This window comes from Vombatus ursinus, unplaced genomic scaffold (genome assembly GCF_900497805.2).
Source record: "Vombatus ursinus unplaced genomic scaffold, bare-nosed wombat genome assembly UNPS02007284.1, whole genome shotgun sequence".
In the NCBI taxonomy this organism is placed as follows: Eukaryota; Metazoa; Chordata; class Mammalia; order Diprotodontia; family Vombatidae; genus Vombatus; species Vombatus ursinus.
Window position 1 is genome coordinate 6,169,308 of NW_020947062.1, and position 27,217 is coordinate 6,196,524.

A 27,217-nucleotide genomic window follows, 5' to 3' on the forward strand; every position below is an offset into this window, starting at 1 on the left:
TCTGTAGAAACAAGAGAAGCCAAAGTTTGTCCTTTGTGTGACCTTCTCTGAAAATGGTGATACCATTACTGGAGATTCAAGTGGCAACATCTTAGTTTGGGGAAAAGGTAAGAAAAATTATTCTTTTTTAAGAGAGAGAATTTTGTCTTGATACTTTAAAAAGTAGTAATGTTATTAATATAGTGAATTTTAGGAAGTATCCTAACAAAGTTCAGTTTGACTTTAGTGAAGATTCTTTGTGAAATTTAATATAAGTATATTTGTAATCAAATGCCAAATTAAATGGAGGAAATAAAAAGCACTGGGATAATGGATAGAGTTGGCCTTGAAGTTAAACAAACCTGAGTTCAAATTTTTCAGATGAAACAAACTGGCTCATTACTCTAGTAATGGGTTAGCAGACTAGTCCCTTAACGTCTCAGTGCTCCAATCAACTCTCTCAGACTACAAGTTGTAGAGAAGGTGTTGATTGCCATTGTTAGAGGAAATTCCTCCCCAGAGCTCCCTCTACTGATGAAATCACAGGTCTGGTTTGAAAAACGATTAAAAGCACCATATAATTGGAGGCATTAGAACTATGGAAAGTTGTTGAATAAGACTTGTGACCAAGTTTTGATTTTCTGTTCAGTAGAATTAATAATTTAATTAAAGGCAAGGTGGCTTAATGGATAGAGGGCCAACCAAAATTCCAGAAAGACCTGGATTGAAATCTTGCATCTGACACATTATAGTTGTGTGACTATGGGTAAGTTCCTCTCAGTGACCCCAGGAAACTGTTTACAACTATTTTACAGCTGGAAAAGACCTTGGAAAACATCAAGTCCAACTCCCTCATTTTATAAATGAGAAAACTGAGTCACAGAAAAGCTAAGGATTTGCCCAGGGCTATGCAGATAATAAATGTCTGAGGTGGGATTTAAATTACTAACCTACATGAAAGGACAGTTTTACACTTCTCTCAGGGTGGAGCCAAGATGGCAGAGTAAAGGCAGGAACTCACCTAAGCTCTCCCCGAAACCTCTCCAAGTATCTTTAAAAATAACTCTTAACAAATTCTAGAGCAGCAAAACCCACAAAAAGATGGAGTAAAAAAATTTCCAGCACAAGACATCTTGGAAGGTCAGCAGTAAAAGTCTGCCACACTTGGGTGAGAGTGGAACACAGTCCAGCGCAGACCAGGCTCCAGCAAACCTGGAGCAGGTCTCAGGGGACTGAATCACTGGCAGCAGTGTCAGTTTCCAGACCTCTCAGCCCAGAGACGCCAAGGACAATTTAGAAGGTCAGAAAGAAGGGTCTGTTGCACCTGGCTAAGAGCAGGGCACAGTCCAACACAGGTCAAGCCAGCAAAGCCCAGCCACAGCAAACCAGGAGCAAGTCTTGGGAGTGACTGAACCAGCAGCAGCAGTGGCAGGGGCTACTTCCAGAGCTCTCAGCCCACAGATGGTAAGGAGGTCGAACAACTCATCAGACAGGGGTATTTTTGCTAGCACTGAGCCAGGACTCTGTTGGTTTGCTCATACTCGAATCTGGGTTGCAGGCCTGGGTAGCAGTCCCAGAGTGAGGAGGAGCACTAGCACAGCAGAGCTTGCAGCCACAGTGGAGGGGAGACCTTCCTCACAGTTCCAAGACAAAAAAGAGTGCTTGTGGTCACTCACAGTAAACACCTCTCCTTAGATCATACCACCTTGGAATAACTGAAAACCTGTAGGTCCCTAGAAGTATCTTTGAAAACAGCAAAACCCCTGAAGCTTGGAACAGTTCATCCTCCACACTGGAAGCAGAGCCCTACCTTAACGAAGAGTTAAAAAGTCAAGTAATAGGCTGAAGAAATGAGTGAACAATGGAAAAAAACTCTGACTATAGAAACTTACTTTAGTGACTAGGAAGATTAACACATACACTCAGAAGAAAACAACAAAGTCAAAGCTCCTATATCCAAAGCCTCCAAGAAAAATAGGAATTGGTCTCAGGCCATGGAAGAGCTCAAAAAGGATTTTGTAAATCAAGTAAGAGAAATAGAGGAAAAATTGGGAAAAGAAATGAGAGTGATGCAAGAAAAGCATGAAAAACAAGTCAACAGCTTGGTAAAGGAGATACACATCAAACAAATAAAATACTAAAGAAAATAACACCTTAAAAAACAGACTAGTCCAAATGGCACAAGAGGTCCAAAAAGTCAGTGAGGAGAAGAATGCCTTAAAAAGCAGAATTGGCCAAATGGAAAAGGAGGTCCAAAAGCTCACTGAAGAAAATAATTTCTTAAACATTAGAATGGAGCAAATGAAAGCTAATGGGTTTATGAGAACTCAAGAAACAATAAAACAAAACCAAAAGAATGAAAAAGTAGAAGACAATGTGAAATATCTCATTGGAAAAACAACTGACCTGGAAAATAGATCCAGGAGAAATAATTTTAAAATTATTGGACTACCTGAAAGCCATGATCAGAAAAAGAGCCTAGACATCATCTTTTAAGAAATTATCAAGGAAAACTGCCCCAATATTCTAGAACCAGAGGGTAAAATAGAAAAAAGAATCCACCAATCACCTCCTGAGATTCAAAAATGAAAACTGCTAGGAATATTATAGCCAAATTCCAGAGTTCCCAGGTCAAAGAGAAAATATTACAAGCAGCCAGAAGGAAACAATTCCAATATCATGGAGCCAAACACTGGATCAGGATAACACAAAATTTAACAGCTTCTATATGAAGAGATTGGAGGCCTTGGAATATGATATTCTGGAGGGCAACAGAACTAAGATTACAACCAAGAATCACCTACCCAGCAAAACTGAGTATAATCCTTTCGGGGGGGGAAAATGGATATTGAATGAAATAGAAGACTTTCAAGCATTCTTGATGAAAACACCAGAGCTGAATAGAAAATTTGCCTTTTAAATACAAGACTCAAGAGAAGCATAAAAAGGTAAACATAAAAGGAAAATAATAAAGGACTTAGTAAGTTTAAACTGTTTACATTCTTAAAGGGAAAGATGATATTTGTAATTCCTAAGACTTTTCTCATTATTAGGGTAGTTAGAAGGAGTATATGTAGACAGAGGGCACAGGTGTGAGTTGAATATGAAGGGATGATATGAAAAAAATAAAATTAAAGGGTGAAAGAGGAATATACTGGGAGAAAGAGGTAAATGGAGTAAATTTTCTCACATGAAAGAGGCAAGAAAAAGCTTTTACAGTGGAGGGGAAGTGGGGGGAGATGAGGGAGAATGAGTGAACCTTACTCTCATCAGAATAGGCTGAAAGAGGGAATAACATACACATGCAATTGGGGATAGAAATCTCTTACCCTACAGGAAAATAAAGGGAAAGGTGATAAGAGAAGGGTGATAAAAGGGAGAGCAGATCAGGGGAGGGGGTAATCAGAAGCAAAACACTTTTGAGGAGGGACAAGGTGAAAGAAGAGAGAGAATATAATAAATGGGGGAGGAGGAATAGGATGGTGGAAAATACAGTCAGCTATAGTAACTGTGAAAAAAAATTTGAAGCAAGTTTCTCTGATAAAGGCCCCATTTCTCAAACAGATAGAAAATTGAGTCAAATTTATAAAAATAAGAGCCATTCCACAATTGATAAGTGATCAAAAGATATGATCAGTTTTCAGATGATTTAATCAAAGCTATCTATAACCATATGAAAAAATTCTCTAACTCATTGATTGGAGAAATGCAAATTAAAACAGTTCTGAAGAACTACCTCATACCTATTAGATTGGCTAATAGTACAGAAAAGATAAATGACAAATGTTGATGTTGGAGGGGATGTAGGAAAAATGAGACATTAATGCACTCTTGGTAGAGTTGTGAACTGATTCAATCATTCTGTAGAGCAATTTGGAGCTATGCCCAAAGGGTTATAAATCCAGGTATACCCTTTGACCTACCAATATCACTACTAAGTCCGTATCACAAAAGAGGTAAAAAAAAAAAACCAAAAAGGAAAAGGACCTATATGTACAAAAATATTTATAGCAGCTCTTTTCTGGGGATAAAGAATTAGGAATTAAGGGGATGCCCATCAATTGGGGAATGGCTGAATGGGTTTTGTGTGTGACTATGATGAAATACTATTGTACTATAAGAAATGACAAGCAGGATGTTCTCAGAAAAACCTCAGAAGACTTGCACAGGCTGATGCAAAGTGAAATGTACTGTGTACAAAATAACAGCAATATTGTACGATGATTAGCTGTGAATGACTTAGCTATTCTCAGCAAAATGTACATCCAAGACAATTGTAAAGGACTTATGATAAAAAATGCTATCCGTTCCCAGAGAAAGAAATGATGGTGTCTGAATACAGATTGAAGCATACTTTTTTTTTTTACTTTCTTTATTTTTCTTCAGTTTTTTTTGTCTATGTGTTTTTTTCACAGCATGACCATTATGGATATGTTTTGCATGACTCCACGTGTATAACCTTTATCAAATTGCTTGCCTTCCAAGTGAGGGGAGGTGGGGAGGGAGGAAGGGAGAGAATTAAGAACTCAGAGTTTTAAAAACGAATGCTGAAAGTTGTTTTTACATGTAAACTGGTAGAAAGTAAAATACTAAATAAATTTTTAAAAATCAATAAATTTTTTAAAATGACTAGTTTCTACACAGGAAGTTTTCTATACCAGAGACAACTAGTGATGCAGTGGATTCAGAGCGAAAGACTTGAGTTAAAATTTGGCCTCAAACACTCACTAGTGTGTCACATTTACTCTGTGACCCTAAGCAAGTTACCTGACCTTTAAAGATTCATCTCAATTTCCTCAACTATAAAATGGGGATAATAACAGCACCTGTTGTTCAGGGTTATTTTGAGGATCAAAGGAAATAATATTTGTAAAAGTGCTTAGCACAATATATAGCAAATAGTAGGTGCTATGTAAATGCTTATTCTGTTCTGTTCCTCACTGCTTCTTCCCTACCAAATAAATCATAGATCTGGACCAAATAGAAATCTTAAATGTTTACTCAAAAATTACAGTGAAATTATAAAGAAATAACTTGTTTTAAATCTACATTTTATAATTATTCAATTCAGTGAACTTTTAATAAATACCTATTGTGTGCAGTGCACAGTTGTCAAATTTATATTGCAGGAATTCTTAGAACTACATATTCAAACCATAATAAAGATGATATGAATAATGCTTAAATTCTTTGATATTTCTTTACTTTGATGCCTATGTTCAGATCATAACCCATTAGTGCCTACCTAACCTTTGCAGCCCTTCTCTGTTATCCTGTAAATTCTACCCTGGAGAAAACCCAATATGCTAGGGGCCTTCCTCTCGATCTCTTAACATTGTGTAGATACCAACAAAATACACAGACTATTTATCATTTATCCCTCCTCACTCCCTGACAAACTCATCTTTTCTTCTGATCATACATCTCTCTATTGATCTCCTTTATGCCACTTCTGCAAAATTCTTCTTTGATCATATATCATAGCCTGCCTGAACCCGACATGTGCTACTCATTTGGTGGATCCTCAACTTTAATTGTGGAGTGACTGCTGTCTAGTGATCTGCAGACATGCAAAATCAAATAGAAGAATATTATTGCTGAATAAAGGAGATGGGCTTTTGTTTGAAGAAAAAGTTTGGAGTATTTTAAAGTACTTTGCATTTTCCTCCAATCAATCCAGGTCACCTTTTTCTGTTTCTCATACTCCATGTCTGTCTACAATAAGTGTACTGATGGTCCATCCAAATGCATATCATAATTTGGATAATGGGCTTTCTTCATTGCTTTTTCCTATGTGACTACCAAGTCCAAACTCTCATGAAATATAATGATTCTCATTTAGGAGACTATAATGTTCCAGGACTTGATGCAATTACCATGATGTCATCCAGAAACATCTGGAAAATTTCACCATCTAGAGGGAGCTCTTCTATTTGGACTCTGAACAAAACATCCTTCATGATCTGACAAACAACTTTAATAAGCATATGTCTCTCTGTTTGATGCCTTGATTGATATTGATAATCAGAGGGATCCTTGAATAAAGTTCTCTGCTGTTACATCTTTCAAAGTATCTTTTGTGATTTTGATGTATCAACAGAAAATACTTTGTTAGAAGAGTAACATTGAGCTAGTATTTGCCATGTAAAATCAAATTTTTTTTTTATAATCATCAAACAATAACCACAGTGGAATCTTTTACTCTCTAGATTCTTCATTCAGCTGTATGATGTAGATGAAGGGGACTAGGACATTAGAATCCACATAAGCTAGTTCCATTGTCCTCAAGGAGAAAAATGTTATAAAAATCTTTTAAAATCTTTTCCATTTTTATGTTTGTTGCGTTCCTTCTAGTTTATTCCTTAAATGCCCCCAATATGATTGTTGTAAATTGGGTCTCTTACCCAGCTTTGGTACACTCATTTTTTCCTTCTACTTCTTGCTGTTTTATGAAGTAATACTGCTCAAAATATTCATCCTACTCTTTTCTAAGATTTTATTTAATTTTTCATTCTAAAAAAAGTCTTATTAATACTCTTGTTTTTGCTTCTAGTCATTTTTGGCTATATCTTAACATATACTCTCAGTGAGGCCTCTCTTGTAACAAATAAAAACAATTAAATAAAACCATCCTACACAGTGGCCATTCCTGATATTATAGACTACACAGTATCCTCAGGCCTATATATCATAAATATTTTCTTTCAGAAAAAAGTTGAGAGATGCTCGACATAGTAAGTATTAAATAATATCATGAAAAAATTAAGTGACTTGTGTTTTTAATACAGAATTCAGGCTTCATCACTTACCTGGACTGTTGTAATAGTCCAATAAATGATCCCCCTGCTTCCAGACTGTTGCCTCTCCAATCCTTCTCAACACAGCTGCCAAATTATTCCTCCTGAAGCATAAGTGTGAGCACATTAGTTCCTTGCTCAAAAATTTTCAGTGGCTTTCCATGGTTTCTAAGATCAAATACATTTTCTTCAACATGGCATTTAAAGCCCTCTATTACATGACTTCAATCAGCCTTTCTAGACTAATTTCATGTTACTCCCTGTCACAAACTGTACATTTCAGCCAGACTGACTTACTAGCTTTTATTGAATTTGGGATCCCATTTCCTGTCTCTGTGTCTTTGTAAATGCTGTCCTGAATACCTTGAATGCTCTACCTCCTCACGCCTTTTCAGAATCCCTAGTTTTCTTCAAAGGCCAGATCAAATTCCACCTCCTACTCAAAATAATATAGTTTTTATTATCCCTATTGTTAATGCCCTCATCCTTCTCATTACTTTGTGTTTATTTATCTATACATGTTGTATCCCCATGGGGAAAGGTAGACTTTCAGAGGACAGAGACTTTTTCATTTTTGTCTTTGTATCTTTACCATCAAGAACATTGTGTTGCATATGGTAGGTACTCAATTAATATTTGTTTAATTGAATTAAATCATTAGGTGCCTAGGGTGTAAGGTAGTGGGAATGTCAAGAATAGAAGAGGAGGGTAAGAAGAAAAAAAACAAACTTGGTCTGTTTGGTATTTTAACCTAGGGCCATTCCCTTCCTCTCTTCACTTCCTAGAGAGTACTCTAGGAATTGGCTCCTCCCTTCAGAAGAGAGTACCTAAGAAAGCAGAAAGCCCCATGAACTCCATCTTTATTCCGTTTCTATCATGCCTCACAGAGTAAAACATAGAGGAGTTATTGATGCATGGAGACTGAGTTGCCACATGACTTACAGGCCCATCCTACTTGAACCATCAAATACAGGTAGATTTCATTAGTTTTCTTGAGGTTCCCTAGGAATGGAGATGCCAAAGTTTCTCTTGGCTTCCTGCTTGATGATCCCTCGCAATGAAGATAATTTTTCTTACGTCAGTTGATTCTTTGTACAGTAAGCCCTTTTTCCTCTTCTATAATTCCAAAGAACACCGAGTACTTTATCATGTACTGTATGAGATGCCTGGGAGCTAGATACCTCTGTGGAGTAGAAGGAGTGCCAGACTAGACTCAGGAGTCTTGTTTTCATATATCAGTTTTGACATTTGCTAACAGTGTGATCATAGGCAAATCACTTAACCTTTATGAACATAACTCACCTCCTAAATAAAATGGGAATAATAACACTTGTACTACCTACCTCAAACAGGTATTATGGGGAAAGCACTTTTTAAACTATAAAGTACTATATAAATGTAAGTTATAGTGAATTCTTATGTTGTGATAGTGTATACAACTAGCAATTTAATGCTCCAGAATAAAAATTAAGTAATGTTTGTAAATGGTCAAATGTATTACATTAAATAATGTCCTAATTTCCTTTTTTCTTTGTCTGTGTAGGTACAAATCGAATAAGCTATGCAGTCCAAGGGGCCCATGAGGGAGGCATTTTTGCACTTTGTATGCTAAGGGATGGCACACTGGTATCAGGAGGAGGAAAAGACAGAAAACTCATCTCTTGGAATGGAAACTATCAAAAACTTCATAAAACGGAGGTTAGACTATAGAGCTTTTAACTTGTGGTTCATTTTGAACACAAAAGTGTCTTTTTAATGTAGATTTTCACTTCATGATCCTTGAGTCCTTAATGCAATTGTTCTTTCAGAAAAAAAAATCATATGCCCTTATAACCATGGGGAAGTTAATTGGGGATAACATATATGATTTTTATAAAATCGTAGGTTGGGAATTTAGTGTGACTAATATATCTTTAAAATTTGAAGTTGTTATAAATTTATTATTTCTAAAATTGTTATAACAGAATGAACTATCAATTTAAATGTGGCCATTATTCCTATTTTGTTATATCTGTGGAGAATATTTCTACTATTTTCGCTTTGTAGACATTATTATCTCCTCCGGCAACCTAACTCCTTTCTTAACAATCACTTAATTCTGTAATTTATATTATCTTGTTAAGGCTGCTTAGTGCCATTTTATGCTCCAACAGGAGTTTCAGCAAGTAATTTTATCTTCTTTCTACATATTCACTAAGTGACCTCCCCCACACTTAGGGAGGATGTGAACCAGGTACACAGCAATATCAAAGGAAAAATAGATCCTGTTTACCTTGTAAGAGTTTCTGAAGGGGAGGATAGAATGGGGAAATTAGAGAACTTTCCAGCTTCTTCTAAGTAACATTTCACCACATGGATACATTGTACATCAGAGTCTGTTACAGCAAATTCCAAGCAAGTGTTCATATTCTTTGTTTGTACTGAAATCTTGTTATGTTTCAGCTTTTTGGGGGGGAAATTTCCCAGGAAGAACTCTGAATTGGACCATTTTTTCATGAGACAGTGGACAATAACGGAAGCAAAACAAATCTACAAAAGCTTTATGACAATAATAAAATAATAATAATAACTAACATTTATACTGTGCTTTAAGCTTTCCCAAGTACTCTGTATAAAATCTCATTTGATTCTCACAATAACTCTGTAAGATAGTTGCTATTATCACCAGGTGTGAGAATGCTAGTTATTACTATGATGATGATTATTATGATTGTTATCACCATCATCATTATCATCATCATCATCTTTGTGGGGAAGTTGTCATTCCATCTTAGACTCTGTGATAGAGGAGAGGAAAGGTGAGCATAGTCTGTCATGTATCTTAGATTTTAGAACAGCAGAAATCAGAGAGTTCAGAAAAAGAACAAGTGGGATCCTATAGACTAAAATTCAATAGGAGAAGTTAGTATAGAAGGCTTAGAAACCTATTAAAAGTGAAATTCTGAAGACTCAAAGAGAAACAATTCTGATGAAGAAAAAGACAGTTATCTAAAGAGAACAATGTGGTTACAAAGGGAACTCATTCACCAACTTAGATCTTTCTTTTATTGTTTTTTATTAATTTATTTTGATTTATCAACAATCACTTCCATAAGCTTTTGAGTTTTAAATTTTTGACCCCTTCCCTCCCCAAGACAGCGCACAATCTGATATAGGCTATACATATACATTCCTATTAAACATATTTTCGCATTAGTGATGTTGTAAGTAAGAATTAGAACCAATTGGAGGAACCACCAGAAAGAGGAAACAAAACACAACAGAAATTAAAAAAATAGCAAATAGTATGCTTCGATCTTCATTCAAACTCCATAGTTCTTTTTTTGGACGTGAATAGCATTTTCTGTCATGAGGCCTTTGGAGATTTCTTAAATCCTTGCATTGCTGAGAAGAGCTAAGTCTATCAATATTAGTCATTGCACGATGTGGCGTGCATTTAGGGTTACCTCCCCCTCTCTGAACTACATAAATCTAACCACAAAATAAACAATAAAGAAGTGAAGGAGGTGAATAGAATATTGGAAAAATTAGGTTTGGTAGACCTCTGGAGAAAATTGAATGGGGATAGAAAGAAATATACTTTTTTCTTGGCAGTACATGGCACATACACAAAAATTGACCATGTACTAGGGCATAAAAACCTCATAATCCCATGCAGGAAGGCAGAAATATTAAATGCATCATTTTCAGATCATGATGCAATAAAAATTACATGCAATAAAGGCCATGGAAAGATAGACTAAAAAGTAATTGGAAATTAAATAATCTAATCATAAAAATGAATGGGTCAAATAACAAATCATAGAAACAATAACTTCATTCAAGAGAATGACAGTAATGAGACAACATACCATTACTTATGGGATACAGCGAAAGCAGTTCTTAGGGGAAGTTTTGTATCTCTAAATGCTTACATGAATAAAATAGAAAAAGAGGAGATCAATGAATTGGGCATACGACTAAAAAAACTTAAAAAAGAACAATTAAAAATCCTCAGTTAAACACCAAATTAGAAATACTGAAAACCAAAAGAGAAATTAAGAAAATTTAAATTAAGAAAACTATTGAACTAATAAATAAAACTAAGAGCTGATTTTATGAAAAAAACCAGTAAAATAAATAAACCTTTGGTTAATTTAATTAAAAAAAAGAAAAAAGAAAACCAAATTACCAGTATCAAAAATGAAAAGAGTGAATGCACCAAGGAAGAAGAAATTAAAACGATAATTAAGAACTCTTTTGCCCAACTGTATGCCAATACATGTGATAATCTTTAGTGAAATGGGTACATATTTACAAAAATATAAATTGCCCAGATTAACAGAAGAGGAAGTAAAATACTTAAATAATCCCATCTCAGAAAAAGAAATTGAACAAACCATTAATGAATTCCCTAGGAAAAAATCTTCAGGGCCAGATGGATTTACAAGCGAATTATATCAAACATTTAAAGAAGAATTAATTCCAATACTATATAGACTATTTGAGAAAGTAGGTGAAGAAGGAGTCTTACCAAATTCTTTTTATGATACCAATATGGTGCTGATACCTAAATTGGGAAGAGTCAAAACAGAGAAAGAAAATTATAGATCAATTTCCCTAATGAATATAGATACAAAAATTTTAAATAAAATGTTAGCATAGATTACAGCAACTTATCACAAGAATAATATACTATAACCAGGTAGGATTTATATCAGGAATGCAGGGCTGGTTCAATATTAGGAAAACTATCAACATAATTGATCATATCAACAACAAAACTAACAGAAACCACGTGATCATCTCAATGGATGCAGAAAAAGCTTTTGACAAAATACAACACCCATTCCTATTACAAACACTAGAGAGCATAGGAATAAATGGAGTCTTCCTTAAAATAATAAATAGCATCTACCTAAAACCTTCAGCAAGTATCATATATAATGGAGACAAGCTAGAAGCATTTCCAATAAGATTGGGGGTGAAACGAGGATGTCCTTTATCACCACTGTGTTCAATATCGAACTAGCTAGTTAGCTTTAGCAATAAGAGAACAGAAAGAAATTGAAGGTATTAGAATAGGCAAAGAAGAAACAAAGCTATCACTCTTTGCAGATGATATGATATACTTAGAGAACCCTAGAGAATCAAATAATAAACTTGAAATAATAAACAACTTTAGCAAAGTAGCAGGCTATAAAATAAACCCACATAAATCATCGGCATTTCTATATATTACCAACAAAGCCTAACAGCAAGAGATAGAATGAGAAATTCCATTTAATGTTACTGTAGACATTTTAAAATATTTAGGCATCTACCTACCGAAACAAACCGAGCAATTACATGAACACAATTACAAATAAAGTCAGATCTAAATAATTAGAAAAACATCAGTTGCTCATGGGTAGGCAAAGCTAATATAATAAAAATGACAATTCTACCTAAGCTAATTTACTTATTCAGTGCCATACCAATCAAACTATCAAAAATTATTTTATAGAGCTAGAAAAAATAACAAGATTCATTTGGAAGAACAAAAGGTCCAGAATATCAAGGGAGCTAGTGAAAAGAAATGCTAGGGTGGCTTAGCCGTACCAGATCTTTAATTGTATTATAAAACAGCAATCATCAAAACTACTTGGTACTGGCTAAGAAATAGAGTAGTGGATCAGTGGAATAGGTTAAATATGCAAGACACAGTTGTCAATGACTATAATAATCTTATGTTTGATAAACCCAAAGACCCCAGCTTCTGGGATAAGAACTCACTATTTGACAAAAACTGCTGGGAAAATTGGAAAAGAGTATGGCAGAAACTAGGTGTAGACCAAATTCTCACACCATATACCAAAATAAAGTCAAAATGGGTTCATCATTTAGATATAAAGGCTGATGCTGTACTTAAGCAGAGTGGGAGATCAAGGAATAGTTTACCTGGCAGATTTATGGAGAAGAGAAGAATTCATGACCAAACAGGGGATAAAGAATGTTACGAAATGCAAAATGGATAACTTTGACTACATTAAATTGAAAAGTTTTTGCACAAACAAAGCCAATGCAACCAAGATTAGAAGGAAAGTAGAAAATTGGGATAGAATTTTTACAACCAGTGTCTCTGATAAGGGCTTCATTTCTAAAACATATAGAGAATTAAGTCAAATTTATAAGAATGCAAGTCATTCCCCAAAATAAATGGTCAAAGGATATAAACAGGCAGTTCTCAGATGAAGAAATTAAAGCCGCCTATAGTCATATTAAAAAATGCTCTAAATCACTATTGGTTAGAGAAATGCAAATCAAAACAACTCTGAGGTGCCACATCACAACTATCAGAATGGCCAACATGACAAAACAGGAAAATGATAAATGTTGGAGAAGATGTGGGAAAACTGGAACACTAATGCATTGTTGGTGGAGTTGTGAAATGATCCAACCATTTTGAAGAGCAATTTGGAACTATGCCCAAAGGGCTATAAAAATGGGCATATATTTTGACCCAGCAATAGCACTTTTAGGGCTGTGTCCCAAAGAGATCATACAAACGGGAAAAGGACCCACATGTACAAAAATATTTATGGCAGTTCTTTTTGTGGTGGCAAAGAATTGGAAATTGAGAGGATGCCCATCAGTTGGGGAATGGCTGAACAAGTTATGGTATATGAATGTAATAGAATACTGTTGTGCTATAAGAAATGATGAACAGGCAAACTTCAGAAAAACCTGGAAAGACTTATATGATCTGAGGCTGAGTGAAGTGAGCAGAACTAGGACAACGTTGTACACAGTACCAACTTAGATCTTTCAAAGAAAAACTTGTACAGAAGATTGGAAGCAAAGGAAGATCAGTTTAGATGTGAGCCCTGGTCCTCTAAGTGCAAAAACTCAGAATTATCTGAGCCTGACTTCTAAAGTCAGGCTCATAAAATTGTTAAGGTCAGGAATAATTTTTTTTCTTAGTTGCATTAGAGAAAAGAGAATATTTGAGAAGGGGTAAAAATATTGACATAGCACAATGATGACTGTCTATACATTCACTGTAATTTCCCTCCCAAGGCCAATAATCTTTGGGATGGAAAAGACAAAACAAAAATAGCTAATAGGGAGTTGATAATCCAGGGAAATAACATGAGAGCATTTAGCTGCTTTAAATGAGTTCAAGTCACTGGAATCAAATAGATTGCATTGTGAGGTAAAACTGGCAAATGTGATTGCTCAGCAATGAAACTCTCAATGATCTTTAAAATTTTGTGGAGAACCAGGGAAATATGGCAGCACTGAAGAAATAAAAATATAATAATTTTTTTAATTATGTAGAGAATAGAGTTTGGAAACTGTTAGCCCATGAGCTTGACTTTGATTCCTGGCAGAATTCTAGAACATATTAAAGAAAATATCTAGGAAAATAAAGTGATATTGAAGTGGCTATTTTATTTTTTGATGTGGTTACTGACTGGTAGATCATTGAGAATGTTTTAGATATAGTTTACTTAGAATTTAGCAAATTGTTTGACAAAATTCCTCATGCTTTCCTTATGCACAAGATGGAGAGAATTGGGATTGATAATAGTGTTGTTGTTCAGTCATTTTCAGTCATGTCTTACTCTTTGTGACCCCATTTGGGTTTTCATGCAAAGTCACTGGAGTGGTTTACCATTTCCTTCTCCAGCTCATTTTACAGATGAGGAAACTGAGGCAAACAATTAAGTGACTTGCCCAGGGTCACACAGCTAGGAAGTGTCAGAGGCCAAATTTTAAATGAAGAAGATGAATCTTTCTGACTCCTGGCCCATCACTTTATTCATTGCGCCACCTAGCAAACTTCTTTCCTTGACTGGGAAACATACCTGGGCTACAGCAGTGAAAGTGCTGAATCCTATGATAGTATGGTTAGTTATATTTGGAACTGCTGAATAAATGGACCTTGGAAGTAGTAATTAATTCAGTTTTTCAGTGTCAGCTTGGAAGGAGGTCCTTACTAATGTCCCGGGGATATTTGCTGTTGAATATTTTTATCATTGACTTAAAGTCATAATGTGTTTATCAGATTTGCAGAATGCATAAAACTTGGAGTGATAAGCTAACATATTGGATGACAAATAGAATGTTGATGAGCTGGAAGATAAGAAAATAAGGGCTTCTAAAACTTTTTCCACTTTCTGATCCCTTTCATGTTCTAGGAGCGGTAGTTGGCATTGGGTGGCTTGAGGGCATGCTTTGTGTTCAGAACCAAGACTGCTGCAAAGTTGTGAGATGCAACATGAGCAAGCACTGCCATAAACACTTCAGATTCCTTACACGTCGTGACCCACAGTTTAAGAAGCACTGGAGATAGTCTTCCAGAAAAAAATTCTGAATGTTTTATTAGACTTCAAACTCTATATCAATCAATCATTAGGATGGCATGTTAGCCCAGGTAGCTATTATGATCATAGGATGCATTATGAGAGGAGTAGTATGTGGCAGACATGTCAAATATTTGACCCATAATTCTCCATAGTGTGGCCCAAACCAAATTAAAATGCACTTGGTAAATATTTAACAAAATAAATTGAAAAATATTATAAGATAAATAAAAATACCATAAAATATAAATTACTTTTAAAACTTAAGTCAACATAGGGATGCTTATACACAAATTACTGACGCTTATTTCTATTTGAGTTTTACTCCACTGGTATACAGGACTAGAAAAGTGATAATCCCATTGTATCCTGCCCTGGGCAGTCCACAGCCAGGAGTATTGTGTTCATACCTGGACACCACATTTTATGAAGAACATTAATGATGTAGAGAAGTCTACCAGTTGACAATGTTTAGCAAAAATTGAGGAACAATAGACACACCTTTTTCTATTTTGTTGTTCAGTTGTTTCTGTCTTGTCCAACTCTTTGTGACCCCATTTGGGGTTTTCTTGGCAAAGATACTAGAGTGGTTTGCCATTTCCTTCTCCAGCTCATTTTATAGGTGAGGAACTGAAGCAAATAGGGTTAAATGACTTGCCTAGGGTCTAGTAAATGTCTGAGATTAGATTTAAACTCATGAAGATGAGTCTTTCTGACTCCAGGCCTGGCACTCTATATCCACTGTGCCACCTAATCCATCCAGAGTAGGTATCCAACAGTACCAATAGAAATAGCTTCCTATTCTGGGTCTAGGGAGGTGTGCAGTATAATTTACTTGAGGACAATTCTAAGTTCTTACTTGCTCCTACCTGCCTAAGAATCCATTTGAATTTGGGTGTTTGGGATGATCTTGGACATACTCCAGTCAGTGAAACAACTATTATTGTCTGACTACCAAAACATTTCATAGGCTGTGCAAAGCAATTCTTCCATAAATTATCGAAAACTTTAGAATCTATCAACTAATGCTCTAACTACTAGTTTTATAAAACCCCTGAATTCACAATTCAGATGTATGATCATTCCTTTTCTGTCAAATCTAGTGCTGCTAGAATTTCATTAGGCCTTTTCTCCTTCCACTTGTTGAAACTGTCATCATTTGCTTACTTCCTCATATACTCAAAGTCAAAAACCTGATATAGTTTCTAGCAGTTCTCTCCAACTGCTCAAGAGGCACCAAGTATTCTCCCTGGAACTACATCAATGCCTTTAAATAAAATTTCAGCTAAACACACTTATAAGTGTGCTTATCTGGGCACATATGTTTAGCACGAAGTCATAAAAGCTTATAATTATGCAAACACACACAAAACCTTTGTTTTTCATCAGTGTCAGAAACTTTTGGCATGGGAACTCCCTCTACCTGTGTAGGTCACCACCTATTTATGTTTTCGTAGAGAAGTCCTAGGCTGTAAGCCTGAGGCTTTAAGAGGATAAGTGGTTTCCCCAGGTCACCCAGCAAGGACACATCAGGTAGTACTTGAAACCAGTACTCTATCCACTATGCCATGCTGCCTCTTTCAGTTTATAGTTTCCTGAATAGACAAATGTAAACCTTAGAGCACTTTTCTAAATCAACGTCAATCTCACAGTTATCTATGAAATAGAACTTACGCATCCTTAAGGAGGCTGAAATATGTGGTACCTGAAAACTACAATTCACCTTTTGTAATATTTCTCTGTATCTCAGTTACGTTGCCTGCCTTTAAGGACATACAGTAGGTTGCCAGGATTTTTCTCATTTAGCAGGACCTTTTAGTTGGCTGTTGAGATTTTGCGGCCCAGTATGAAAAGTTTTTGTGATTCCTAGGACAATCATGCCATACCACCAAATTCAAGTTCTCTTTTCTTCCTTACCTGACTCTTGAATTTCTGGTTATCTCCTTAATGTATCATAACCCACATAAGTATTAACATATGAATGCACCATTGCTCACTCATCTCCTCCTGCCTGTACTTATGCTCTCACACATCCAAGATGTGAACTACCAAATTAAAAAAAAAAGGCATGAACTACCACCACTACCACCTGCAGAATAGATCTTTTCCATTTAGTTAAAACGTTTGGACTTAGGGAAACAAATATCTTCTACTCTTACCTACAGGCCTTTTTATCCTGACCCTTATCAGGATCAATAAGAAGACTAATTTCCTCTATTCACATTCTTCTTATTGCTAGACTATCTGCTCTTTCAAATAGGTAGTCTTCACCTCTCTAAGATGGCAGCTAGGTAGCGCAGTGGATAGACCATTAGGTCTGGAGTCAGGAAGACCTAAGTTCAAATCTGGCCTTAGATACTTCCAAGCAGTGTTACCATGGGCAAGTCACTTAACTTTTTTTTTGCCTCAGATTCCTCAGCTATAGAAAAGGGATAATAAAAGCACCTACCTCACATGGTTATTGTAAGAATCACATGAGATGAAATTAGTAAAGCACTTACAACAGAACTTAGCACTTAGCTTCCTGAAAGAGTCCATACTGTTTACCACGTTCAAATATGGTGCTCCTGGGTTCCATTCATCTTATCAGATGTGTCCCTGTAGACTATATCTGTCAGTGGGTAGTGATGTCACAGGTATCCTGTCAAATACTATTTTGTTTGTGATGCCAAACTGTTACTACTACAATCCTTCTTCATGACTTTCCTTTCTCTGCCACATCTCATAGAAATCCAGAGTCACAGTCACAGAATACCAAACATAAAGAATGTCCTTGCACTGCATATCTCTAGCAAATAGCTATGGCAATTAACTCACTGTGCCAATACAACCTGACTCTGTTCCTTTGTAGTCAAAGCACAAGATGTTCATTAAGCCATACTCTCTCACACATATGCACATTGCCAGGCTTCCCATTACTCCTGTGGGATGTCATATCATTCCCCTGGATCCCAGACCACCTTTGTTGTGGTTTACTCTCAAGATATAGCCATTAACATGATCAGAAGAGTTCCTACCCTTATTTTCAGGCTAAAGTAAACTCCACACACCTGCTTCTCTTTCTCAGGTCCAGATCTCAGCCCTGAACTGTTAATTCACTTCAGAAGTGATAGATTCAGAGCCAACGTATATTTCTTAGATTCTGACTATAAAGTAGTTTTAACAGTGGTCTATGCGCACATAAAAAATGCTCATCATGCATTTGCCTGGAGTACAGCGGTAGCTTGGACTCATTAATTCTTTATTAGTATGAAGAATTCTCCCAAACATCATATTTTTAAAAATATCACTATCCAAACCAGGGCTTCTTAAATTTTTTCCACTCATGACCCCTTCAGCACTTCTTAAACTATGTGTTGCTACCCACAGTTTAAGAAGCACTGATCTAAACTGATCTAAACAATGTCTTGGAAAAAACCAAGCTTCGGTCAGAAGCAGATAGACATTTCTATAGGACTTGAATGCTTAAATTTCTCAGATTATGAAGTGTGTTTTTCTTTTTGTTTCTTTTTTAGTGAGAACCCATTTGTTTAGTTACAGCAAATGTGCTTTCAAATGACATCACTGCAAATTAGAGCATTTCAAATGTTAAACACTTCATTAAACTATCTACTTGGGTCCTCTTCCAGTGACTCATCATGGCAGAGGTGACCCTGAGTTCTCTAAGGGTATGCCAGTGGAATGCAAACTCTGGCAGGTCCTACCAATCTGGAAAGGTTTTGAAACTGACAGCTGAGGGGACTGTGCCTGTTGTCTGAGATCCAGCCTGGCTAAGTTAGAAGTAGCTAATCCTTTAAACTCTTAAAAACCGTCTACTAAGTTGTTAGAAAGTTGCAATTTGTAATAGTGAAGAGATTGCCCACACTGACAAAATCACAGATAGTTGAAGAATTAAGTAAGATGAATCTGCCAAATAATTTATCATTTTCATTTATACTATTTAGAATTATTACAATAATATGCTACATTTTGCTAACACAAAGCAATGTAGTATTGCACTCTAGAAATATAAAGTACATATCTCCACTATTGATACCTTTTAAAGGTAACTTTGGGTTCTCAACAGCAGAGTACGAGTTCTAGTAGGTCCTATCAAGTTACAGAATCTTCAAATATGTGTTCTTGATCCAAGGACTAGGCTGGCTGAGTTCAGAAAGGCTCATTACTAGGGTTGGCCATTAGGTGTCCACCAGGTGACCACAACAACTTATAAGCTATCTACTAATATATGGAGAGGGGTTGAAAATCTGCATCAATGAGAGGTAGAGAGGATCACAGGAAGCAAAATGGAGAATTTTGATTGCATTAAATTAAAAAGGTTCTGCACAAACAAAACCAATGCATCCATGATTAGAATAAAACCAGGGAACTAGGAGAAAAATTTACAGCAAGGTTCTCTGATAAAGGTCTCATTTCTCAAATGTATAGGGAACTTATAAAAACAAGAGCCATTCCCCAATTGGTAAATGGTCAAAGGATATGAATAGGTAGTTTTCTGATAAAGAAATCAAAGCTATCTATAATCACATGACAAAATATTCTAAATCATTATTGATTAGCAAAAGGCAGATTAAAATAACCCTAAGGTACCACCTCATATCTATCAGATTGGCTAATATGACAGAAAAGGAAAATGACAAATGTTAGAGGGGATTTGGAAAAATTGTTGATCCAGCCATTCTGGGGAGCAAATTGGAACTATGTCCAAAGCACTTTAAAACCTTACATACCCTTTGACCCGGAAATACCACTACAAAGTCTATATCCCAAAGAGATTTTAAAAAAAGGAAAGGAAAAGAGCTTGCATATACAAAAATATTTATAGCAGCTCATTTTGTGGTGGCAAAGAATTGGAAATTGAAGTGATGCTCATCAATTGGGGAATGGTTGAACAAATTGTGGCATGTGTTTGTGATAAAATACTATTGTTCTATAAGAAATAATGAGTGAAATGGTTTCAGAAAGACCAGGGAAGACTTGCATGAACTGATGCAAAGTGAAATGAGGAGAACCAGGAGAACATTGTACATGATAACAGTGATATTGTAGTGATGATAAAATGTGAAAGACTTAGCTATTCTGATCAATTTAATGATCCAAGACAATTCTGAAGAACTCATGATGAAAAATGCTATTCACCTTCAGACTGATCAACTCTGAGTACAGATTGAAGTATAATTTTTTACTTTCTTTATTTTTCTTGCTTTTTTGCCACATGACTAATATGGCAAAACATTTTGCATGATTTCACATGTATAATTGATATATTGCTTGCCTTCTCAATGAGTGGGGGAGGGACTAGAGGGAGATAGAGAATTTGGAACTCAAAATCTTTTAAAAATAAATGCTATGAGTAAATAAATAATGATTTTTAAAAATCTGTATTAGTGGACAAAGATTTCACATGAATAAAATCAGTCAATAAGCATTTATTAAGCATTACTCTGTGCCAGGAGCTCTTAAGTTCGAGAGCTACAAAGGAAAAGCAAAACAGGCTCTGCTCTCAAGGAGCTGACATTATAATGGGAGAAACAACATGTACACTTCTAGGTATATACAAAGCCCCTTCAAAAAGCCTTTAAGTTGTAATATTTATTTTTACTATTAGTATAATAATTCATATTACTCCAGTGCCTCTGTGATTTCATTGGTGTGAATATTCCCCTAAACGATGTGGAGTGCAGCCTATCCATGTCTGTCCATCCTATGTAACTCTTATTTGTATATGTCTATAAATTTGCCGCAGTAGTCTACCCAGTAATGTCAAAGTTGATATGACTCAGTTCATCCTGTATTATGTCAACTCATTGGTCATTGAACAAACATCTTACATTTAGATTAACAATAACTAAGCTGTTAGTGTTTATAGACTTTATAAAAACTGTAGGATGCTTAGCTTTCTTTGCTACGTCACTGCTAAAATGAAAAAGAGGGCCACAAAGGGCTGAAGGCTGGTTTGTATTTTATCATTTGTTTTATGGGTTGCCATGGCTAAATAATTCATTATCAAGTGACAGATAGACGTCACTGTTCATAAGCCAGTGAAATGGGACCAGACCATGGTGAAATGGGGAGGGGGGCATTGCAGGGAATCTTTGCAGCAATAAGCTGCAGTGATGGTCCCAGCCTAAGCCTGAATTACAACAACTGCTCAGTGGTGGCTGTGTCCTAGGTCATAGAGAGACCAACAGCAATTGCCTTAGTCACTGCTATACCCACTTTTTATTCAGGTAGCAGCAAGGAAGGTTTAGCCATGAGTATGGCTATACTGTCCTGGTCTAGTTCCCAACTGGGGCTGTGGGAGTCATGGAGTCCAGGATTTCAGTGACAGTAGGTCTGGTACTATAATATAAGTAAGTCTACAAATGACAGGAGACAAAGCAGGAAAGGAGAGGTTGGCCTTCTTCAGCAAAGGAACTAAACAATATGCACTCCTGGTGGGCAAAAGGAGTAAGTTTTGCTATTCACCTTACCACTGAACCCTCAGTGCTTCTCAAACTGTGGGTTGCGACCATCTGGGGTCATGAAAAATTTGGCAACAGTAAAAAGTTTCTGAACGTGCAACAACCAAAAATTAATTAAAAATCAAATGCATAATGAATACAAGGTGTTTCTGGCAGCACTTGCCCATCTTGCACCATGCAACTTCACTGAAGCCTTGGCACTGAACACAAAGCATACACAGTTTGCACTGCGCATGTCCTCAGGCCATGCAACACCTACAAATACTGCCAAAACGTGAAAAGGGATGGTGAGTGGAAAAAGTTTAAGCAGCCCTGCTCTAGATCATGTGCCATGTCACTGAACCCTAAGGAACAGCGAGTCTTTCCATCTGCCATATAGATTAATAAATACTTTTTTACTTATTCATTCAAGTGAACGGTCTACTAATAAGTCTGCCTGTGTTAGCTAAACTGGGCCTCAGATGGTAGACATAAGCTGGGCTCAAAGCCTTTCCAGAATGGATCATTCACTTGACAGAGTTTATGTCATGGGTAGTACTTTGTGGAGGCAGATGTTTCTTATTTCTAAATATATATTGCGAGATATATGTACACATATATGTGTGTTTATGTGTGTATATATATATTTGATACTATAGTAATATACTATTTGCCCTCAAGGTATCATCTGTAAATAAAAATTCAAAGTATAAAATCAATAGCATTTCATAATGTTAGGGTATGAACCAGAAAATTCTATAATTTTCTCTACCTGCCCTGAAAAAAGGCTCATTTTGTTGGTTCTTTTAGAATCAGTCATTTGGAACTTTCAGATAAGTAACATTTTAAAAACAATTTCGGGTTTTCATCATTTGGTCATTAATTCATCAATATTTATTGAATGAAGTGTGCCTACTGGAAAGGCACCTGTCAGGCTCTCAGATAATGAATACTAAACACACGTATTTTAAATGGTTATGTTTTGAGAGTAACTTTATGAAATATTTAATTTTTATTTTCATTTGCCTCATTTGAAAGCAGATTCCAGAACAGTTTGGTCCAATAAGAACAGTAGCTGAAGGAAAAGGTGATATTGTCTTGATTGGCACTACTAGGAACTTTGTTTTACAAGGCACTCTGTCAGGGGATTTTAATCCAATTACCCAGGTAAGTTTCAACCTGGGTAAGTCAACCAAATATTTTATTATTTTAAGTTGTAATAGAATACACTATGAGGCAGGGTGCTGTGGAAGTAAATCACTAACCTGGAAATTAAGCAGTTTAGGTCCTAGTCCCAGCACTGACCTTCTAACTTGCTGTGATTTGGCAATCTTGTAACATTTCTGGGCTTCGGGTTCCTGACCTGTAAAATGGATAGATTAAACTAGTTGACCTCTAAGGTCCCTTTCTGTGCTGAGATTCTGAGTCTAGAGAGAGTTAAGTTTATAGTGATGTATCATTCCTCCCTGAGGCACCAATATTCCCTGGTTCTGTGCTGGTTCAGCTTGGAGTTATCTTGGACTCTTCCCTCTCTCAATCTAATCAGTTACTAAGTCCTGTTGATTCCCACTCTACAGTGTGCCTTGCATCCATTGCTCTACATACCCACTGCCACTCTCCTGATAAAGTCCTCACCACCAGCTGCCTAGGTGTTGATATAATAGTCTGCTTAGGGTTAGGAGTTACTCCAGCCTTCACTCTTACCTTTCCAATACATCCTTCATATACTGCCAGAATAATCTCTTTATGCATGAATCTAGTCATATTAATTTCTCTAAAAACTCTTCAGTGGCTTCTTGTAGATTAACAAGTGAAATTCAGACTGTTCTGTCTATCATTCAATGCCCTCCCCGCTCCTCCAATTTGGATCCACCTTGCTTTTCTAGTCTTATCTCACAGATGAATCTCGGGTCTCCAGAGCAAGGATGCATCTTATCTTAGATAAATCCTTTTTGTATGCTATTTGTTTCTGCTGAAATGGACAACTCTCTGTCCTCCAGCTACAAATTGTGCTCACATGTCTTTACTCAGGATATTCAATTTACCTGGAATGCTCTCCTTCCCCTTCTCCAGAATTCCTACCCATCTTTTAAAGCCCAAATCAAATGTCGTCTGTTCTATGTAGCTTTCTCTGAACCCCTCCACCAACTACAGCTCATAAAGTACTTTGTTTTATAATTCTCTAATGTATTTAATATGTAATATTGGGTATTGTGTTTATCTCTATTGGTGTCTATTCCCTCTACTAGACTGTAAGCTTTATAAATTCAGGGAACATCCCTTATCTAAACCTAAACTCTCTCCCGGGGCCCAGCAGAATAGGTTCATAATATATTTTTGTTGCTGTCCAGTTTCAGATGATATGTACTTCTACTGCCTACTTCACAGGATTGTTGTAAGAAAAACACTGTAGAAATATGAGATATAGTTTATAGATTATAAGCTGAAAATGTAAATTATGAAAGAAACTGAAAAAATAAATGCAAATTGTGCTATCAAACTATGGTTAATGATATACTAAAACTATTCTTTTGATTTCATTATTTTATAAAATAATTTATTTTCTTTTGTTTTTTGTAGGGCCACACTGATGAACTCTGGGGGCTAGCCATCCATTCTTCTAAATCTCAATTCTTGACATGTGGGCATGACAAACATGTTACACTCTGGGATGCAGTAAGTCATCAGCCTATCTGGAGTAAAATAATAGAGGTAAATGCCTGCACAAAGATAGTTTTTTTGTTCTGATTTACATATTTACACATTACCAAACATATTGTAATATATGAATTGTCTTAAATATTTTTGCATGAAAGCAAAAGGTTTCATTTGATGAATTTCTTTTAAAAATTTCTTTCATAATAACCTTGAGTCAAACATTTTCTGTTTTGTATTTGGAAGCTTATTTTTGAGCTTTCAGTAAGGTAATAAATTATTCTTTTCAAGAGAATATGTTAACTATAAAGTTCTACAACTGAAATTTGACAATAGATCAGGTATTTCAAAGTGGCTAAAATAATTTAGAGAAATTGTTGTGAATTTATGTAGCCCTTATATGCTCTGAGGATCCTTACCTCAACTCCTGATCTCACATGAGACTGAGGTCTACAAAACAAAGTTACATCTCCCCTTCTCAGAACTCTATGGATAATTCTTTAATGCCATAGCTTCAAACCCCAACTGATGTGCTCCACCTCTCTCACATTCTCCCTGCCCTAGATTATCAGTTAAAAATCAATTTAGGGGGCAGCTAGATGGCGCAGTGGATGGAGCATCAGCCCTAGATTCAGGAAGACCTGAATTCAAATCTGACCTCAGACATTTGACACTTACTAGCTATGTTACCCTGGGCAAGTCACTTCATCCCATTGCCTTGCCCAAAAAAAAATCAATTTAGTTATCCAACCTTAAGTAGCTTTTAGAAATGAATGTTTATCAAGATGGAATGGAAGATCACTTGGTATAGACATACTCCCAGTGTCTGTGACACACTCTTCCATAAGTGCATAGAGTCCAAGCAAAAGTGAGCTCAAACTTAGAAAGCACATGTGGTGAAAGAATAGTTCACAGCTCCTGGTTTCTGTAATACCTTTCCTCCCATTTTGGGAGTACCCAAGAAGTTTCATTTAAACATGGTGAATCTGAATTCACCTCACCTTGGCTCCTGATGCAGACACTGCCATCGCTGGTTGGGGGATGCAGCTAGGACACTGATAGGCAAATGGAAAGTCCAAAATTCTTTAGACCTTTAAAGCTTGCAGGGTTCTGCTCCGGACATAGCAGGTGGAAGAGACAGAGAAGATCCTTAATCCAAGGCCAGAGCCAAGGCTTCTCCTTTCTCCTCTTCCCCCCAAGCAATTGGTTCTCAGGAGACTTAGTTGAACTCCACATTATCTCTAACCTTTCAAATGAATCCAGTTCTAACAAGTTTGAGAATTTATAGATAACTCCCGGAGTGTAGCCAAGTTTTATCAGTCTATCCAAACACTGTTTTTGTGCAATATCACTTTATACTGTAGGTTCAAAGACTTTTTGCACTTAAGCAAAGATTATTAAACTGGCACCCAGGAATTTGGTGTTTTGGGGGGGGAGCTTTTTCTTTGTATTTTATAACTACTTCAGTACAATCTGTTTCCTTGGTAATCCTATCTATGTTATTTTATATACATTTTTAAAAGTTATTCTGCGAAGGTTTTCACCAGACTGCCAAAGGGATCTATGACAAAAAAGTTAAGAACCTCTCTCTAAAACTTATGATTAATTGATTTATTGAGATTTATTCTCACCTAGTTAATACATCAAGGCTAAAATGATGTGAGATTATTTCAACCTCACCATTATACCTAAAGCTTTGAATGAGTTAACTTGAAACTTAAAACAGAGAGAAAAAATAAAATTCTGTTTGTAGCTTCAATGTTTCATATAATCACGGAATTTCAGAATTTGAAGGGACCTAAATGGCCCTTTAGTCCTACATAGGTAGGACTTATTAAAAAGAATTATTAAACTTTATTAAAAAGAATACTTTTGATTATATTAAGCAGATAAGAGGGTCATCCAGCCTTTGCATAAAGACTTCTAACAAGGGAGTCTTCAAGTATGATGTTGAAAGTTAATGGTATTGTTTAGTCTTCCACCTTCATCTGGATGAACTCTTCACAGGTGACTTAAATGGCTGTTGCACATAGAACACTAAAAGAAGTGTACTCTTAACCACATATCTTTCTCCTTGAAAGTCTTCATGGTATAGCAGAAATCACATGACTTTGTAGTAAAAAATTCTAGGTTTAAGTTTTGGCTCTGCCACTTATTAGCTATGTGATTGTGACCAAGTTATGAGTCATTTCATCTCTATGAGTCTCACTTTCCTGATCTGTAAGATGGAATAATTACCTCAGATGATGATTATAAAGTGTTTTACAAACTGTAAAGCCATTATTTTTAATAATGGATAATAACATGCTCATTGATAAAGCAATACAACCATGTAAAGACACCACATCAGATTACCACTGGGGAAAAAAGGGTCAGGATTTTCATGCTTTTAAGAAAAGAATTATAGTTACCTCTTTTAATTAGGAAAGGGTATAAGGGAAAGATTATTCAGTACATAGATTTAACAAGATTTTATCAGTATGGAGATTTCCACCCCACTGTCAAAGATACAACCTGAATTTGATGTTGGAAGAGACCTTAGAGATTAATGAATCACAGAATCTTATTTTTGAAGGAAACTCAAATAGGAATATCCTCAACAACTTTCTGCCAGCTTTTATGTGAAAATCTCAATGAATAGAAAACCTCTATCTTTGGAAAGAGTCACCTTCACTTTAGCATTACTCCAGTTGTTAGGAAGTTTTTCCTAGTGTGACTGTGTGATATTTTGGAGTCTCCCAGCACCTTGGTACTTTAGATCCTGCCGCTGAAGTGCTTTCCTTAAGCCAACCCAAAAATGCAGTTCTTAACTTGGCATCAAAGAACTTTCCCCCTAACCCTCACAAGATAACTGGATATATTTCAGAAAGTCTATGAACTTGGATGGTAAAAAAAATAATAAATTATATCTTTATTTTCACAAACCTCTAACTGAAATGTATCTTTCAATTATGAACATAGGCAACAAATCACAGTAATAATAGCAGTACCTATGACTTTGTCATCAGTAGAAATC

At 36.0% G+C, this 27,217-nt stretch overlaps 1 protein-coding gene across 4 annotated transcripts in view; it reads left to right on the forward strand.

Moving 5' to 3' along the window:
• EML1 (EMAP like 1) overlaps positions 1-27,217 on the forward strand; it is a 304,970-nt gene that overhangs the window by 242,337 nt on the left and 35,416 nt on the right. For all 4 annotated transcript variants that reach the window (XM_027849214.1, XM_027849216.1, XM_027849213.1 and 1 more), the window contains 4 exons: positions 8-107; positions 8,320-8,474; positions 22,588-22,713; positions 24,127-24,258. In XM_027849214.1, coding sequence (XP_027705015.1) covers positions 8-107; positions 8,320-8,474; positions 22,588-22,713; positions 24,127-24,258 — 513 coding nt within the window. The remainder of the gene's footprint in view (positions 1-7; positions 108-8,319; positions 8,475-22,587; positions 22,714-24,126; positions 24,259-27,217) is intronic.